Source organism: Netta rufina (assembly GCF_964035555.1).
Source record: "Netta rufina genome assembly, chromosome: 3".
Classification (NCBI taxonomy): domain Eukaryota; kingdom Metazoa; phylum Chordata; class Aves; order Anseriformes; family Anatidae; genus Netta; species Netta rufina.
In genome coordinates, this window is record NC_140125.1 from 89065635 (window position 1) to 89085140 (window position 19506).

At 37.7% G+C, this 19506-nt stretch overlaps 1 protein-coding gene across 1 annotated transcript in view; it reads right to left on the reverse strand.

The window, feature by feature from the left end:
* The window catches only part of CD109 (CD109 molecule), a gene marked incomplete at both ends in the record, with an annotated part of 76132 nt that overhangs the window by 23740 nt on the left and 32886 nt on the right, over positions 1-19506 (reverse strand). Inside the window, 15 exons of the mRNA XM_084285099.1 lie at positions 2306-2482; positions 3650-3794; positions 5376-5594; positions 5792-5905; positions 8516-8633; positions 9419-9554; positions 10060-10120; positions 10566-10640; positions 11417-11569; positions 13931-14107; positions 15173-15235; positions 15325-15426; positions 15750-15989; positions 17729-17838; positions 18698-18833. Coding sequence (XP_084141225.1) covers positions 2306-2482; positions 3650-3794; positions 5376-5594; positions 5792-5905; positions 8516-8633; positions 9419-9554; positions 10060-10120; positions 10566-10640; positions 11417-11569; positions 13931-14107; positions 15173-15235; positions 15325-15426; positions 15750-15989; positions 17729-17838; positions 18698-18833 — 2026 coding nt within the window. The remainder of the gene's footprint in view (positions 1-2305; positions 2483-3649; positions 3795-5375; positions 5595-5791; positions 5906-8515; positions 8634-9418; positions 9555-10059; positions 10121-10565; positions 10641-11416; positions 11570-13930; positions 14108-15172; positions 15236-15324; positions 15427-15749; positions 15990-17728; positions 17839-18697; positions 18834-19506) is intronic.

Below are 19506 nucleotides of genomic sequence, written 5' to 3' on the forward strand. Positions count from 1 at the left end.
GATTATAGCCACCAGTGGTGTAAAAGCACTGAACTAAGACCAACAGCTTACAAATACTTCTGAGCAGCCATTGCACAAAAATAAATTTATCTCAGAATTTACTAGGATTGAGCAGGAATGGAAAGATGAGCAGAACCAGAGGAAAGACAGCTATTTCTTACACTCCCTTTGCTTTCTTCTTAACGCCAAGCCCCTTGCAGTCACGCAAAAATCTTCAAACACGAGTATCTAACACAGGGATGTCTGCAAAAATGCTGAAACAATAGATCTGAGGGCTGTGAACCCCCATGTTTGTTCCAATGGACACTCAATCAGACGTGAAAAATGATACTTCAAATGTCAACACATACAACTGGAAAGGCAAGGCAAAGAAGGATCCTATTATGAAGATGTACTCTAATACTCCCAGAGGACTGGCTGAAACCCAAAAGATGTAGGAGACTAGCGGAGCCAGGCTAAAAGAGGCGTACATCAGGATGGAAAGGACTTCAGAAATATGCGAAGGACTAAAAGGTCTTACATTTCAAACAGTTCGAAAATATTGTTCCAACTCAGTGCTTGCCCGTGTCTAGCACCAAAGTTTTCAGACCAACCAGTTTGTTGTTGGTTTGTTTTTTTTTAATTCTGAAGTGATTTCAAGCCAGGATCTATAATTTCCACAACTGAAATAGTTTTTTGTTTGTTTGTTTTTAAAGACAGCTATTTTGCATTGCCTTTGCTCTAGGTAAACAAAATCTGGTAAAAGAAAAGCAACTACTGCTAGCTATGTTTCCTTCCCACGATTAACATCTAATCTTAAAATTAGTATATTTATTTCAGATTATGAGGTCACTGTTTCAAATATTTAGTGGATTTTGACATATGAAATAAAGTCTGTTTTAAATTAAACTACATGACAATACTTTCAAAAATGGAGCTTATGAAAAGTTGCAACTCAAACTAAAGATAAAGTTCTTTACTAATGCGTTTAAATGAACAAGTACAACAACTGAAATCAGTTGTAAAGATGAAGAAAAAATGATGTTTAAATCACCGTTCTTTTTTATCTTAAAGTTACAAATATTTTATTTTTTATCTTAAGGTTACAAATATTTCACCGTATTTTTCTTTGGCTACCACAGTGTTAAGAACATGTGCCTAAATTCAAAAGCCTGGGAAAAATCTGAGTAACACAATGTTTTGCATGTGAGTAACATTTAATCCTATAGCTTTCACTTGCTTTAAAATAACTTTTGTAAATCTCTTACTGGAAAACTTCAGGAAATTATGGCAGTACAACTCAATCTTCAAAGAGTGGTAGATTGCTTACACACTTCAGTGTAGCTGTTTACATAACATGTCTTTTTTTCTTATTTTTCAACTAAACAGTGTAGTAGGAAGGGTTTAAAAATGCATTTGACTAGTTTTGACACAAAATTGGGTTCTTGATGAAAGGAAAATTTATTTTGAAATGTGTTTTCTCCAAGGAAAATTTCAACATCATTTAAAAAAAAAAAATCAGACTTACAGAGAGGAAAAAAAAATCTGAAAATATCATCATTCTGCCTTAGTAGGGGTGGAGCTCAGATGAGGATCATCTCATTCCTCTCTGTAAGCAACACTCAGCACGTTGGGTGCCACATGGTCAGGGTGGTATATCTCATATTCCATCTTACCCAGAAGGCACAAGAAAGCATGCTTCCTTGCACAGCTATGCTCAACACACTTGATGATGCCCTGAAGTATTTCAAGGTTAAAATATATAACCATTTCCAACTACAGTTTTCCAGTTTTTAATTTGCAGCACAGAGTTCAATTCTGACCAAGTCTAAAACTTGGATGGGCAAACACCAGTCACCTGAGCAAGCATCATTCCTTGAGGTCTGCAAGGACATGGAAGGATGTGCATGCTGTCACTGAGGACAAATATAAACATGGGATGACTATGGGTCACTCTAACCACTGACTGGTTTTCACTTTCTCTGCCTAAAGCAGTGATCAGAAATGTTTGCTCACACATGGTTTTATTCAAGGAGAGATAGCAACCCCCCAAGGAAAGCTACATGAATTGCCTTCTAAAATGCAGTTTCCCTCTGAACAGCAGCTATATAAAAATTTTCAGAGTAAACTTGTCCTTGTAAATAAAATTGTTTGCTATTTAATTCTATCATCTCAGAAGAAAGAGGAGAAAGAAAAAGATGAGTTTTTCTTCCAGTCTGCACAACACAACAGAACAGGATTTCAAATACCAAATGCAAAGTCACAGATAGATTTTTAAAAATTCTTACTAGCAAAAGATAATATCTTTTTTTTTAAGCATACACACCTTTTCTCATAAATGATACAGCTTTTGATTTAATATCCTCTCTCAGCTGCCCAGTTTTAGTGAGGTATTGCAAAATATATACATTTGGAGCAAAATTGATCATATTCTGTTCACCACAGCCATAAGGCATCTTAATCAATGATGACAAACCATTGATAGAAGGCCCGAGTAAATCACCTGAAAGATAAAATTAAAGTTTAATGCAAATAAATTTAACCTTAAAGCAAATAAATGAATGTATGCGTAACACATAAAGGGTAGTATCAGCTATACTGGGAGAAAACATGATACATTGGAAATGTATGTACTAAACACCACTAATCAGGCAGAAAACTTCATTAACCACGTACACAGTCTTCTCGTCAGCTTTTTGCCCACTGACCAATCTCCCCTCAGAGCTTTCCTGACCTTCCCAGCTACAGGATAATTTCAAACAGACACCGTTTTAAAAAGCCAAAAGTTATTTTCTCTAGGATAGTGTTACAGTAATTGCACATATTTCAAATGTCCTGTATTTCTATTCTCATCCAGGGTTATCAAAGCCTAGAAGTCACAAGGACCAACTATCAGCTGAGTTTTAAGTTGTATTCTACAGATAAGTAGAATTAAAACACAAAACTAGCAAATTTTGCAGGACCTTCATTATTAAAATCTGACCCCCTCTCCAACTGTGAAAAAGGACAGTCAATATCATACCACTGTAAATGAAATAAACAAAATGAATAACACACTCCGTCTATACAGTCTTTTTATGTTTCATCCAATGCACAATGAAAAATGAATTTGAACTAATGATTCAGCCCAGAGCAGTTAAATCAAAATTAACGCAGTTCCTGAAAAAACTATAAAGCAACAACCATATAGGGCAAAGTCTTAGAAGATCGTTTAGTAGGAGATCTGAGAGACGCTCTGTAAAATCCTGGTGTGTTAGCTCAGAATATTACACATCTACCCCACCCGGTCTACTTGACAGAGTTTAGTGCTTCCAGTAACTACTGGCAATTGCTCAGTTCTTTAAAAAGCACCTCTGACTGCAGTGCAGGAGGTACCAGCACCTGGATTATGAACACATGTTAAATTTGGTGACCATGCCATAATTTGCAAAATGATATTACATATGCTAAACACTGCTAATGAAGACCCATCCTTCCACAACTATATGCAATACAGATACCCTACACTCTCAAAAGCAGTGGTAGTGGCATGCTGTACCTTCATGCTCTACCTTAGGTACTAGCTGAGTTCAGCAAAAGCCTAGCAGGCAACAAACTATTCTTAAAACAACAACAAAAAACAGCTGACCAACAAATAATAAAGATGGAAACAAAACAAAATAATCCTTACCAACTGCAGTGACCTGCACTCTCTCACTGCCACTTACAACATCAGAAGGAAAAGTGAAATCCAAAGTATTTGACACTGCTCGTGGTTTACTCCCAGTTAAATCCAAAAGGAGTGTCTGAGAATATGTCTGTTCCAATCCTTCAGCCTATCAAAAAAAAAAAAAAAAACAGAGAGGATTGTTGTAACTTCCAACAGTTTGCAGCTTTTTGGATTGGGACTATATGTTTACAGTGCTGAGACACCTGAAGCTCTGTTAGATATTTTGCACTGCTTCCTAACACATCAAGAACTTGAGCTATTGGCCTGTCTGAAGTGACACAGAAAAACTATAAAAACCTGCCTCCACTATTTGCTTCTAGAGACCACATGTTAATTATAAAAATACGCCTACAAAATCAACGAAAGCATTTTTGATTCCAGTGAGCTTAATGCCAAGCATTGAGCTCCATGACCAAGCATATTACAAGGCCAGAAGTAGTCTTGAACATGAGCCAGCAAAGGGACCTTGTGGCAAAGGTAGACAGCTGCATCCTGTGATGCACCAGGGAAATCATTGCCAGCAGGTTGAGGAAGGTGATCCCCCACTCAGCACTGGTGAGACATCTGGAGTACTGGGTCCAGCTGTGGGCTCACCACAAGAAACATGGACAGACTGGAGTGAGTCCAGCCAACAGCCACAAAAACGATTAAATGCTTAGAGCATCTGTCATACAAGGAGAGGCAGAGAGCTAGGACTGCTCAGCCTGGAGAAGAGCAGATTCAAGAAGAATCTCAACAATGTATATAAACACCTGATTGGAGGGAGCAAAGAAGAAGGAGCCAGGCTCTTCTCAGAAATAGAGCCAGACTATTCTCAGTGATGCCCACTGGCAGAACAGGAGGCAATGGGTACAATTGAAATAAGGGAAATTCCATTCAAGTATTTAAAAAAATAAAAACATTGTAAGGGTATTCAAAGGCTAGAACAAATTGCTCAGACAGGCTGAGAAGTCTCCATCCTTGGGTATGTTCAAAACCTGACTGACAGGGTCCTGAACATGCTGCTGTATTCGATCCTGCTCCAAGCAGGAAGGATGAACTACATGATCTCCAGAAGTCCTTTCTAAACTCAACACTTCTCTGATTCTGTAATCTTTAGTAGTTAACTTAGGATGAGATTACAAGTGTCTATTGCCTTCTCCTTAAATGGAGCCTAACATGACTCAAATGGATAAACATCAGAGGTTAGGCAAATCTCATCCAAAAGCTTCTGGTTTATCAGAAAATCTGGGTGCTACATTTCCACCACTGGCACAATACAGAAATGTTCATAAAAAAAACAGGCTTTGAACGAAGCCAGGTGCACTAAGAAATTTGTTGCATTTATTCATAATACAGTTACTTGGTCCACTCTTGGACCACTTGGTCCACAACAGGTTATGAAGCTCCGTGTGGCGTCATGAATTCACTAATGTGAAAACAGGTTTTTGCTTTGCTTTCAGAAAGACTTGACCCATGATCAGTTGTAGAACAAGATCTATGTTTTCATTCCTGAAAGAGGTTTGAAGATTTTTAAAGGATACATTTTTTTAAAAGAAGTGCTTTCAACTTAAATCCACATGACCTGAAACCAACCTTAAAAAAAATGAGAGGCAGAGAAGTAAATCAGTTTGCTTTTTTGCAACACCCCATTATCTATTTAGGGAGTAATTTATCTCGGGAACAAGCCATGCTGACAACTGTTTACCTTTACTAAAATCTTCTGGATGATAGCATCAGAAGCAGCAGATGATATCGCTGTCACTTTGATGGGAATCTCTCCCAGCTGTTTTGGCTTGATTGGGAATTGAACAGTTTTCCCATCTTCACTTGGTACAAATACAGACTGTTGATTTCCTGTAGCATTTACTTCATTGGATGTTAAAATAATATCAAAAGCATCGCTCACATCCAGGATCACATTAACCTGTAAAATACAGTAACATTTGCAATAGCGGGTGTTAATTTTGAAGAACTGCTTTCATAAGCCTCCTCTTTTGGGGTAGACAGAGAAATAGCTTTACAATCTGCTTTACTGAAGAAAACATTAAAGATCTCAAAAGAGAAAGATGTGATCTCCACCCCCACAGTGTCTGGTAACATTCAAATACAGACTTATTTTACCTCAGCTTCTTCTTTCAAATAATTAAAGATATTCACTTCCAATATGAACTGCTCTCCTCTGATGACAGAGTATGGAAGGTTTAGGAAAATGAAGAAAGGTTGAAAGGCTTCTAGCTGCAAAACAAGATCAGCACAAAACAGTGAGTCCCTAAAACTGGACGGACACCAGTGAGAAAATGTCTGTTCAGCATGTCTTCTAATTAGAATGTCTCATTTTTAAATACATATGAGAGTATGTTTACTTGTACTCTACAATTAACAAAATGTATTAGACAGGGCTGAAGCAGAAGCCAAAGATGCTTCTGCTCATAGCCACCTTTGTTGGCACTCTGCAATGCCATTCAGATGAGAGCTGCTGGACTCCTGGCAGCTTTGACATGGCAAATTCTGACAGAGGCACCTTGTCCATGTCAATCCAGAAATACATGTTGGAATACAAGATAACTAATTCTCCCAAATTCTGTAATTCACCAACGCCTTGCTATAAAATGTTATTTTGTAAGATTAATCTTGGCCTGAGTTCTAAATTATATTTCTAAAAATACATCTTTTATTAATTAAAGAAAAAATTGCAGAAATCTACCAGCAAGCAGTTGCTTTTATCTGTTAACAGAGGCTTTTGGATGAAGTCTTGGCTCTGAGAAGGCAGTGGTAAGTTCTCATCAAGCTGAACAGGATCAAAATTTCACTGTTTATGAACATCTGTACAATAGGAATGGCTGAGGCATGATATCTTTTATTAGTGAAATGTCAACTGAAAATGGTTTTAATTTGGTTTTCATTAAAAAAATTCTTCTAAGTGTTTTGAATTTCAGATCCAGCAAACCCTCAGACTTCTATCTAGCAAATACTCCAAAAATATTTTGAAGTTGTTTACTAAAGCTTTCAGTGTCAAAAATGTCTTTTACAATTAGAAAAGTTTTGATGGAGAATTTTTTAGTTCTTACTCAATGTTTTCACTAGGTACACATTTCCTTTGGTTTTGTTTTGTTTTTTGTTTTTTTTTTTTTCCTTTAAACCTCTTGCAATACTAAATTTTAACACTCTGAAATATCCCAGTATCTTACAATAAAATGCAATAAGATAAAATTATCAACACTCCATGTAGTAGAAGTCATATAAAAACAACATGTAAAGCAGGAAATGACATTAAGCACACAGAATTATTTATTTCCCCATCACAGTTTTCATGCATTTCTTTTATTTGCCTCTCTGTATGGTACTGATTAACATGTTTCAGCCATATGGAACTCCAAGCACAATCTAAACATCCCAACAAGGGTGAAGTACTGAGCAGTGCGTGTTGGTGATTATAGTTAAGGAATAATCTCAACATCTGCTCTACTCACAGCTTTCTCAAATTTGAGGGTGAGGGGCCAAGTATATATTTTCATACAGTTTGAATCAGAAAGCTATCCCTCTTTGTCCCATCTCTGCCAAGCTGAGTGAAAGAAACAAGAATCATGATTCCAGTCTCAAAGGAGCCTCAGCCACAAAATACAGATCAGGTTCCAAATTTTGTAGTGGAGTTTTGGTCAGGGCGTTCAAAGCGCATGGTCTGTATCTAGTGTAGCAAACATCTGCATAATCTGGGTCTGTATCTTGGTTTGTATCCTGAATGATGCCCCTCCCCAGGAATTCAAGGGCATGAGAACTTCACTGAGTAAAGGGCTGTCTCCAAGCTATGTCCTGGCATCAAGTGGGAAACCTATGACCCAGTACTGCACAATTTCAACCCTTCTAACCTTATGCACTTACATGGAGATGTCTCAGTTAGGAATGCAGTTTCTCTAGGATTTTTACATAACAAATGGAATGAGATAACTACCTCCACAGAATCAGAATTCAAAAGATGCAAAATACTGCTTAAATGAAATATCAAAGACTAATTCATATTTTAAAGAGGTGAAATCACTTTCTCTATGAAGCTGTTTCCATGATCATAAAGTGACCCTAGGACAACTGCATTTTGATGCTGGAAATCTCAGGTTAGAGGTTTAAATTTAGCTTAAATTGCTAAACTCTCCTTGAACACTCAGAAGTACAAAAAGAGCCACAAGAGAGAGGAAATTAGCAGCAATAAGCAACCCATCCTGGTGCTTGATCTCCACATCCACTCTGTTCCTCACACTAAGCTACCCAAAAACGGAGTACCTATGTTTAGTCCAAGACTGGTTTTGACAGGTAAGTGAAAGTGATACCAGAATTTAGTCTTTATGCAACTGTCCTGTCCTCCCTTCTGGGGTAAGTGGTACAATAGAAGAATTGTGGCATGATCTTTCCAGCAGACAACATGCCTCTCCTGTCCCAGCCACCTTTTTGCAGCTACTCTGTGTAAACATTCCTGCATGAAGTAGCATGATACCTGGTCAGAGAACTCATGGAAAATGGAAATATGCTGTCCTCAGGGACTCATTCTCCCCTTACCATGTACCAAAGCTCTGAAACACACACATCCTGAAAGTGCTCTAACAAAACAACCACTCCAATAAGAATTAGCACCCAAGTATCTGTGTAATGTCTGTTATTCCTATGAGCATGAAAGGGAGGCAGACAGAGCATCATATATGACTTCACTATGATGTTTTCTTTACAGTTTGAATACACATGCAATCACTTCTTTAGTATAAAGAGACAGCTGCTGTTAGAACTAAAACACAGTTTCCAATTAATAACCTACAGTGTTAACAGCATTTAAAGTAGAACTGTTGAGTGCTACGGTACCTCTACTGGAGCAGTTGTCACTCCAAGCCCGCTCTTTTCAGAAAGCACAAAAGCACTGGCTACCCAGGACGTGATGGTATCAGGTACAGTGACTTCCATTGTGGTATCTGTGTCAGATCTGATGACAGAAGGACATAGCTGATTTTCAAAAGCATCCATTTACAGACATGAGTAAGAAAACATGAATGTTTAAAAAAACATTAAAAATAAACCTTAAACCCTTGGCAGGAAAAGCTGTTGATTACCCGTTTTCCTTCTCCTAATCATTTAGAAATATTTGTGATAGGATCAAAATGATTAAATCTTATCTAAGTTATTTTAAATTACATAAATTGAAGGGAATTACATTTAATCACATTACGTTTAATCAAATTTTACAGATTCTGTAAAACAATCATAGAATATCCTGAGTTGGAGGGGACCCATAAGGATCATCAAGTCCAACTCCAACAATCCCCAGTGATGGCTGTTTCCCTAACTTCTTAGATGTGAAGAAATGCAGCATCTGTGCTTCACAACACAGGTCGGATTTCACCATCCATTTGATAGTTTGAACTGCTCCTTGAACTAGGTGCAGACAAGAACAGATGTCAGCTTCTGGGTCACAGTCTTCTCATGTACTGTAGAGAAAAACATTGAGTCTCCCTATAAGTTAGCTCTCCATCTGTAGGAGGATTATATTTCCTTTTGTCTCTAGGATTTTTGTAAACTTTCTATTAATTGTCCTGTTGTAAAATGCCTCATTCCGTGGGCCTCCAATCTCACTTGTGGCCTCTAGGTGGTAGTAGAATATAAATAATACCACATTTTTAAGCAGCGTTTTTCGGCCCCAATGCAGAATAATACTAAAACCTACAAAATAACAACAGCAAGAGTAAATCAGTTTTACTTCTGATTTTTTACCTAGTTTTGGTATCAATCCAAAGCCAAGTCTCTGGAAAATGTGTCCTCACATAGGGAGTGCTGAAATCAAGAGGTCCATCTCTAGCTACCGGCATATCATCACCAAAGCCATCCTCTATGGGTATCATTCCATCATCTACAAAACAGAAGTTATTGTCCTACCTACATATGTCTATGCTTAAAAAAAAAAATGCTTGCAGTATAATTTACAGCTTTATTACATATGTTAACACTACTCTATGACATCAGGAACTATTTCTTTTGCCTTTTTTAAAATTTTGTTTTGTTTTGTTTAACAAAAGAAGTTTCACAAGAACAAAGTTTCAACGTGGCCCCTCCAGACAACTGACATAATATGGCTACATAAAATAAAATGACAAACCACTGCCATGTATATATGGAACTGCAATGAAAAACCCTCATCCCTTTGATGTGTAGGATCACTCAGGACAGCAGCAAATACCAAGTTTTAAAAATATTAACTATATGAATTTTGCATGTTTTAAAGCAGTAATGGTTTGCAAGGCTGGATGCAGCCTGCATGTATACTACAGTAAGACAACCTAACAGGGGCCCTAACCCATGAATTTCCTTTCCTACTTAATAAATTAGATTTGGCTACATTTATTTTTATTACTTACAAAAAAGATGGTCTTTATCCTCCTCAAGAATTGCATCAGTTGATACCCAAAGGCTGCATTTCTGGATAAAATTTATACAATATATCTCAATATAGGACATTCAGGACATCAACAGTGCTCATCCTATTTTCTTTTTAAGAAAATAGAGTCACCATAGTAAAGCAATTATAGACCCGAAACAAGTAATGCACAGGAACCAACAAAATTCAGGCTATCTGAATATTCCCTTAATGATGAAAAACTTTGAAAAAGGAAGACATCATCAAGCATAATGCAAGCCATACTTATGGAAGTATAAACATATTTCTTTGCATTCATAGTATTTACGCGTTGATAAATGTACAATTCAAAATCTGTTTAAGCGACAAAAGCTGTAGACTGTTGTCTATTGTCCCAAGCTTTAAAAGGGGCACTGACAACCTTTTCTTCTATTAAGCGATGTCCAAACCACAAAGCAGAACCCTGCCACACCCAGAAAAACAGCATCTAAAAAATGAAAAAGGTACCTGAAAGACACCAAAAGAACCTCTGATCAGGGGGAAAAACTGTGCGGTGTTGTATAAATTGAGTTCATGAAATACCTAGGACAAAAAAAAAGCATTGCACAAAGAGTAAATGCAAACTAACATTTTTTTCCAGAATTTTCACTGTTACGTATGCTAATTTATGGAGCTGTACCTCAAGCAGTAACTCTGTTAAGTCCCACATAAAAGAGAAGAGAATCCATGATGAGATGAATGGGATTAGGCTGCATTCATTTCATAATTAACAGATGAGTGCCTGAGACTACATAACCTATAATAGGACCCTACAGCCCACTAATACTTTATAGCACTTAGGCTAATATGTCACCTGGGCACTTTAGGAATGATATATGAATTCTTTCAGCTTGTAGGTGCACCAGAGCTTCTGCAAGTAAAGGAAATTCAAACAGATGAATAATTAATTTCACTCCTCAAAAAATAAAATTATTTTTATTATTTTATGTTGCTGATATTAAAGAGCACAACGCACAAATCACGGAGAATTTCTGTGACTTTTTTTGGTCTTTCCCAAAAGAAGAAACTCAAGTATTAACTGAGCAGTTTCTTGAATGGAAACCAAATAAAGTATTAGTTTGACTTAGAAATGCTGGGCCTATTACCTTGTAAACCTTAGAGTCTTTTCTACCTTAGGATCTTTTCTGCTCATGTAGATAAGCTACTTGCAGAAGTGGTAGAAAAACCATATGCAGAATTAAAAAATACAAATTATGCCCAAAAAACATTACTCATTCAGCATATAAATTGTAGTATTTACAAAACCTTACATCTTTCATGCATGCAATAATGAAAACCTTTTTTCCTCATATACTCACAGAATCTTCTGTTATGTCACTACTTTCTCCTAGGAGCTTTGTACTTTTATCAACAACTGCAAGTCCGATTACTGATCCTGGGTCTGTCGTACTGATTTTGAGAGAGACTTTGTCAGATGGCTTGACCTTATCTTTGCTCCAGGAAATTTTAATCTAAAAAAAAGTAAAAAAAAAAAAAAAAAAAGGCACTGGCTTAAATTATAACTGATATTTACAGTCAGCTAACAATTCTAAGGAAGCATTCTCTTACTTGTCTATCATTAATAGTTATAGATGATTTTCATTTCCTAGGACTTTTGAAAAACTACCATGGCATTCCTTCTGCTCTCTTGATCTTGCAGCTGGTCAGTTCCCTGGACAGCATCCACAGTCATTTCAAACTCTTAGAATGTAAGTAGCAATCTCTTGAGCCACAACAATACGCTGGTCTCTACAGCTAAGGGCAGTAAATGAAATTAATTCTCTCTTTCTATCAATGTACATACAATACAGCATGTAATGCATTTCAGGAAAGAGATTTTGGGGAAAAAATCCATCCCTGAAAGATTCCAATGAAGTGTTCCACAGTGACATCAACATGGAAAAAGGGATTGATGAAGCGGGTGCGTGTGCAAGGAATAAGGACATGAAGAGGCTAACACAGTGTCAAGTATGCCTTCCTACGGGGCAGTGAGGAGAGGAAGGGCCATTCATACGACCACATGAGATGTCCCTCAGCACAGTCTGGCCCTCCGCTCCCGCTCCAGAAGGGGAGAGGTCTCCACAGGACCTGTGAAATGCCTACTGGTCCCAGGCTAATATCCTGAACACCCTGTGGCCTTTCAGAGGATACTAAATGCTTACACTCCATGAACTGAATCCTGACCATACATATAAATACACATTTAGATGTCTGAATCTACGGCTCAGTCATATCTTCATGTATGTTCAGTATGAAAATTACAGAGGAACAGCAATTACACCAATGCTGGCAACATAAGTGCAATTAGCAGCATGCAATGCAACGTAACCAGGCATATGACTGATTCATGCAGAAAAATGGTTTGCATCTGTTTAAAGCACACTGAGGCACTGCAGCTCTGTGTGTTTTGACTTTACCAGTTCATTTACATAAACAAGATGCCAGGCATAGCTACAAAGATTACAATGAAAGTAAGTTTCCACAGTACAAAATTAATTTCAGTGGCTAGCGCTCCAGCAAAGAAATGGAAAGAACTTGAAATTTTGAACCCTTTGAGATCAGCTCTTTCCTTGTCTGACATTTTTCACTAGCTATTCTTCATAGCAAATACTAAATTCTTGTAATTTATCTTCACAATTTTTCATCCTCTCTATGTACACTAGGACAGTATTTTTCATCTATAAACCGCATTTAATTGAACTGACATTTTCAAGGTCAGGCCTTACATCATTGCTGCAAAATATCCTGTAATCATTTCTGAACACTGCAATCAGTGGGAAGCTTTCTATTTGTTTCCAGAAGGCTGAACCAACTGTTATGCTTTCCCACTAGAAATATTTTATTGTCTCTATCCTAAAACTCCCAAATTTCATTATCTCACTTGTTTTCTGTTTATTTACATTTTTGGACACTGGTGCATAATAAGCGTAATGTACAAGTGTGTGTCTGCAGATCCTTTGCTATCTTGCCTCTCCACCTCCTTATTCTGTGAGATAACAACACTCACAGTTACAAAGAGTACATAACAGGCAACTATTTTGCACACAGGAATAAGACAAACAGTGTTGCCACTGATGTATAAGTGTTAAATTTCCATGTGTAGGAAGAATTTGAACCCACTGTGAGTCCTTGGTTGGTCTCACCTGTAAAAAGTCACAGTAAGGCTTTTATTAGCCCAAAGAACCAAATCTCATCCTGGTAAGTAAGCTGGAAAATCAATTCATTTCTGCCTATAGTTGTTTTCTCAATCTTCAAGCTTTTTTAAGTTGAAGTGTGCACAGTCCCAGTAAACGCTGGCCACATTCACTAACGGTACTGCCAAAAAGCTGCCTCTGTGCTTCCATGAGGAAAACTAGGAGGACTCACAGCTTGTGGAAGGAAGATCCTTTTGCAAGGTCTCCTCAGAGACACTGCTGTGTGCAGGGCTCCCTGTAGTCGCACCACATACTATGTGACCACCACTTGGCTAGAGAAATGTCTCTGTAAATGTTTGCAATTCCACTTAAAGGATTTAGTACCTTTCTACTGCATTGTCCAGGAGCAATCTTTAGCTCAATAATTGGCCAAACTACTAAAAGCATGAGGTGATGTCTGTCTGTTTATAGGGAACATGTAGGGCTACTAGAAATTTATACAGATACAAAATAGCCCTACATTTATAGCTGGACTCTAACTGTACTGGCATGATTAAGCCTTTCCAAACACTTACACAAATGTCAGATTAGATCCACAAAGAGGAAGACTTCACATTTACTGTCCTGTGATCTGAACTACTGGTTACCATGCAACAAAGATAGAAACATGGTTTCAGGCTCAAGTTTAGTACAGCTTACCTTGTTGTCCAAAACAGGCTGAACAGGGATAGTAAGAGCATCATTCACAACTGCTCCAAGTTCATCAACATAGAATACAAGTATGCATGCCAAAGGAGCCCAGGAATTTTCTGCTGTTAAACTGAATGTTTTTGCAGCCATTGTTCCAGAAGCCATAATTTGTTCCTTAGATAACACCTGAAAGGGGAAAATTAAACACTTAATTTGTTGACATCTCAGTATGTCATAAGCTCTGCAATTCCTTCTACAAACAGCTGTTAAAAGAAGAGGGATATAGCTGTGATTTTTTCTAACATTTGATTGACTAGTTCTACAAGACTTGGTATGAAATAAGGGTGTAATGTAATATTTAAATATTAGAAATATTTTTCCCATTCCTTAATTCCCCTATCACTATAGACAACAGTGAACTATAACAATGACTGCACAGCATAGCGTGTGCTACAAGCACATAAAAATGCAACAGTAATGCAACTGGAAAACTATCTTGGGGATGCCTCAAAACCACCTTCATATAAGAACTAAGCAAAAGGTTGCAGATCTCTTGCCTTAGACAACCAAGTGACAGATCAGACATTAAGATTTCTAAACCAAAAGGTATGCCTCCAAACTTCATGCTTTAAAATCTTCTAGAGAGCTTTCATACTTTAGAAAATCAAGAAGAATGACTGCATTTTATGTTGTCTTAAGGTTTTCCTTATTCAGCTTGCCACTGCACCCTTCCCACTGGACCACTCATTTCTCAGCAGGCAGGTCTTCTCCTGGCCCTGTACCTGCAGGCTCAACCCTGTCAGCCCCACACCTGCAAACAAGCTCCCTTCTTCCCCCTAAATCCACAGGATATGCTGCCAAGCCCTAGCTTGGGCTACTCCTACACACCCCTACTCCTCCCACCACAGATTCTCTGTACAGGAAGAGAGCACAACTTGCTCAGCTCCACCTTGCCCCACATACACACAAGTAGATATAACCCAACACCCAAAATAAAGATGCACTTCTCCCAGAGAGCATCTCCTCAGAGAGCCACAGGCGTTTCTGCCAGGTAGTAAAATGGGGCTCTCTTTTGAAGAAGGGCCATGCCAGTGCAAAAGAAAAGTTTGGGCCAACTCTTTTACAAAGTGCAATTAAAAAAAAAAAAAAAAAGCTGAGTCTTTCTAGTGTTTAATCACATTCCACTTGAATGTTTCTCAAGTTGGTAAAAGTCATCTTGGATTGTCCACATATGTAAAACCAGTAACTTACCAGATAATGAAATTCTCTTATTGGTTTGTTGCTTTCAATATGCAGCTCAAAAGGTTTGCCAGCCTAGGGAAAGAATATGATTGATACGGATGAGTATGATGATGAGTAATTTGAATTGTTTTTATCTTAGAAAATTTTGTCTCAAACTGTACCTTTATATCCTGGCTCTTTGTTTTAACCTGGAGATAAGTATCTGTGGGGGAGCTGAAAACATCATAAACTCCTATGTCAGTTCTACTGTTGAGGAACTCTGCCTGCGAAACAATATAAAACAAAGCTCTTAATAACAGCAACATCTCTATGTTCACATATATGTTACTGTTTATAACAGCATGGTACCCGTAATGGCAATACAGGACCACTTCTTGCTTTGGGTATCTGTTTCTTTTTTCCCTTGCTACCTTGGTGTGCTTATTTAGATCCCATTTAGACAGTCCATCTCTAACAAGAATAAGCAAGGAACGTGATAGCAGGTGGCACATAGGCTGGTGCACATGGCAGGAACAGCATACCAGTAATCACAGCCTGCTCAATTCAGTGCATTGCTATTTCAAAACATCGTATTACAAAGCAATACCTGAACTCTCAGAGTTTTTGTATTAGATAAGATTGGAAACTCAATATCAACAATTCCATTTTCTGGGACTGTGTAGTTCAGGACGTGGACTGTCTTATTTCTCTCCTCTGTTGCCTCGTTCTCAAGGTGTGAAAATGAAGAATGGTGAGAAAACGAGTCTGACTGCTGTGCAGTGATTGTGACAAGATTTTGTCTCTCTTCACTTGTCAGATGGTTGCTATCAGAACGTGTCACCTTTAGCTAAAAACAAAAAGAGAAAATGTCCATCAAACAGGGCAAGACTAAAATCCACAACACGTAACATCTAACAATGAATTTGCAATTACATCATCATCATCCAAAAAAAACCAACAAGGGCATTCTCATATTTGTCACACATCAGCAACTTTATTTTACTCTCTTGAGATCACTGCAGGTAGGCAAGTCAGCCAAAACCAAAATTATTCATAATTCTACAGAGTTTTTTTTGTTTTCTTTGGTTTTTTTTTGTAAAAAAAAAAAAAACACAGGTGAAACAGAAAAGGTGACCTGCTTTGCCTTTCAGCTCTCTGAATTACAACTCTTCTTCTTAAAGTCCTTGTCTATAGAGAAAAATATCTACATCAAACCTACTACCTGAATACTTAATTTTATCAAAGGATAACCTAATATTACATCATGTGCAGGAAAACACATCAGACAAACAGAGATGATACTGAGTCAGATGCCTTTATGGGTTCACCAAAAGAACTAAAAAGACTGAAAACAGGCCCCAAATTGCCACAAACCATAAATTCTTCACTCCAACATCCACCAATCACCGCTAAAGCGTGATCAACCCTCATTCCCATGAGCAAGCAGATTCTCACCCATAGTAAAACCATTCTATGTATTTTTTACTCCAAAAATTCAACCTCTGCATTTAAAAATGTTGAACTAATATTTCCCTTTCCTTTTTCATTTCAAAGGTCTGTCACCCCATTACCTCTCCTCCTCTAGTATTTTCCTATTTTCCTATCCTCTGTACAGCACATAGACCTTCACCTCTTAGTAACAGCAGCAGCTGTTCCTTCACACTCCTTTGGGAGCATAGCTGATGCCTCCCTCTCTGCTACCTGCAGCATTGATAAATGCCTCAGCTCCCTCTCACTCAGCTCATCTTCAGAGGAGGAGGAAGTAGGTCAGAGCTGAAGTCAAACTAGGTTGCTGGCAAAGAAAATGAAAAGCACTAAAACCAAAGGCCCAAGCCAGCAAAAAGTTAGAAGTTGAGTCAATCTCTTCCAAAAGTGCATATTCAGCATATTTTTATTGGTATTCAGCCTATTTTGTTGGTATTTAGGGTTGATTTCTACATAGCAAAGGCTCTGGTTGTCTTCAAGAGCTATGAATTCTATTCTCCTCTTCAAGCAAAACGCAGTGATGCAACATGCAACCTCTGTTAAATGGAGAAATGCTGAACACAGACCAGGAGAGCATGAAAAATATGAAATGCTTCTGAAAGGGGCTGTAGATGGTATGAAAAAAAACAGAACAGAATGCAAAAAAAGAGGCTCTTTCATTTCAGAGCAATGTGGTTTTATCAGTTTTACTTAATTTTGTAACAATTGGTTAGGTTTTTAATATATATATAATTCACATTTATAAATATATATATGCATTTTATATACAAATATTAGGAGAGTTGGGACTCAATAACTACGAAAACACTAATGGAAAACATTAGCTAGAAACATAGAAGATTTCTCCTATGAATTCCAACAAACTACATTTAAATATATCCTGCTAAACACTACATCATTCCCTGTTCTTTTATCCTTTGCTACAGCAAATACCTCTCAGCTTAGTATTTCCTGATATGTATCATGAAAAAGAGGTAATTTGAGAACAAATTTGCAAATCACACTTAAAAGTCTGAGGCAAATTTTGCTATCTAAGCAAAAATACAGGAGAAAGAGTCACACTTGTTTATGTACAAATCATAATGAATCAAAAGAACTTACAGTAGCGATGAAATTCAGAGAAGGTTTAATAACTCTAGAATATTCCACAAATTCAATAAAATAGTCACTTTGTTTCGGAAATATGACGGTACTTGAATTTTGGGAGATTCCTGTTGAATAATTGTATGTGTTTAGACAAGTTTATAACATACATATTCCTTTATCAGCAATATAATTTATTGTCAATTATATTTAGATAATTCTATCATTTTTTTCACTGTTTCCTTTCTTATTGCTCTCCATCCTTCCAGCTAAGAACCAGTACAAAGGTGATATACATACTGGTACTATCACCCATGATAGTAAATAAGCCATACCACACCATGCCATAATTCATCCATACTATTTCAGAATGGCAAAAGAGAGGTGCTTATGAATCCCAAGTCATCAAACATCACCTTACTGAGCTTTCCACAGGAAGTCTGAGTTTCTGGAACAGGTGGAAGTTGTTTTTTTTTTTTTTTTCTAATATGCAAGGTGTAACATAACAGGAGCTCACAAGATAGCTCAGTTTGCAAATCAGACTTTGTAGAAGAGGATTAGAAAGACTGTGGGCAACATATGGCCAGAGAACTCTTTCTACTGATGTGGTTTACAAGCAAACAAGTAACATAAGTTTATGTCTAAACTCAAGTTTGTAAGACAACCTAATGCTAGTAATCCGTAATGCCTGCTCTTTCCATCAAAAGTAATCAGTCATTGGCTTTAAGCCCCCATTTGAACAAATCCTTTGGTTACTTAATAAATCATATAGCACAGAACTGTATTCAGCTGAATTAACAGCTGGTTAAACTATTTAATATCTAGGCAAGAAACAGTTCAGATAATATATTTGGATGTGACAGGTTCATATTTCCTTCAGCACATAACACTTCACTAATACTTCTAAGCCCCTCTGCATACCACTAAGCTCTTTCAGCATGATCTGCTCTTTGGATTTCTCTTGGAAGACCTCATGCAACAACATACCTGTGAGTGTCTCAGTGACCACAGCAATAATTTCTATTGGCTCTGCATAATCGTCATCGCCACGGTGCCATGACTGATCATCGTTCAAGTCTTTCAACAAAAGCTTGTTACAAGTAACATTCACAGATCCATTTATCTACAACGTGGAAAAAAGTGTGTACATATAAATAAAATTGTACACTTCTACGTTGCCAAAGCACTAGTGTCTATGGTTTACAGAAAAAGACAATGAACTGGACGGTGCCTGAGGGAGTATATACTCTACCCAAATTCCCAGAGCTCAGTTTCTGTAGGCTAAGTGCTGCTGAAAGCCTGAAGTGAGCCGGAAACGACAGACACTATTTAGCTGAAGCTGTTTTTAACGTACTCCACAGCTCAAAATTAAATTTTGCAGAAGGATGCCATGAATCTCTCAACACTTGTAAGTCTTCATATCAAAACTGTACGTCTTCTTACACGTCATGCTCCAGCTCACCTCTAGCATAGCAACTCCAATACAATTACTAGGTAATTAGTAAGCAAAATGCTTTAGTCTCTGTCATACTAGAGTCCCACCTGGACAATTGCAGTGGTCTCTTCTGGCCTTAAAATGCATGGCTGAGTGTGCAACGGCACACGTGGCACCAGGGAACATTCCTGGGCACTGGGTTTCCGTCACCTACACTGCTAGGAAGGGCTTCAGGAATGTTTTTCTACTTGGGCCAGAAAACACTCTCCAAAATAACTTCCAGGCACAGTTCAAGGGACTACAGCGGCCAACTACCGTTCCCTACAGGCAGACTGAATGTAGCCACTTTGTACTAGAAAAT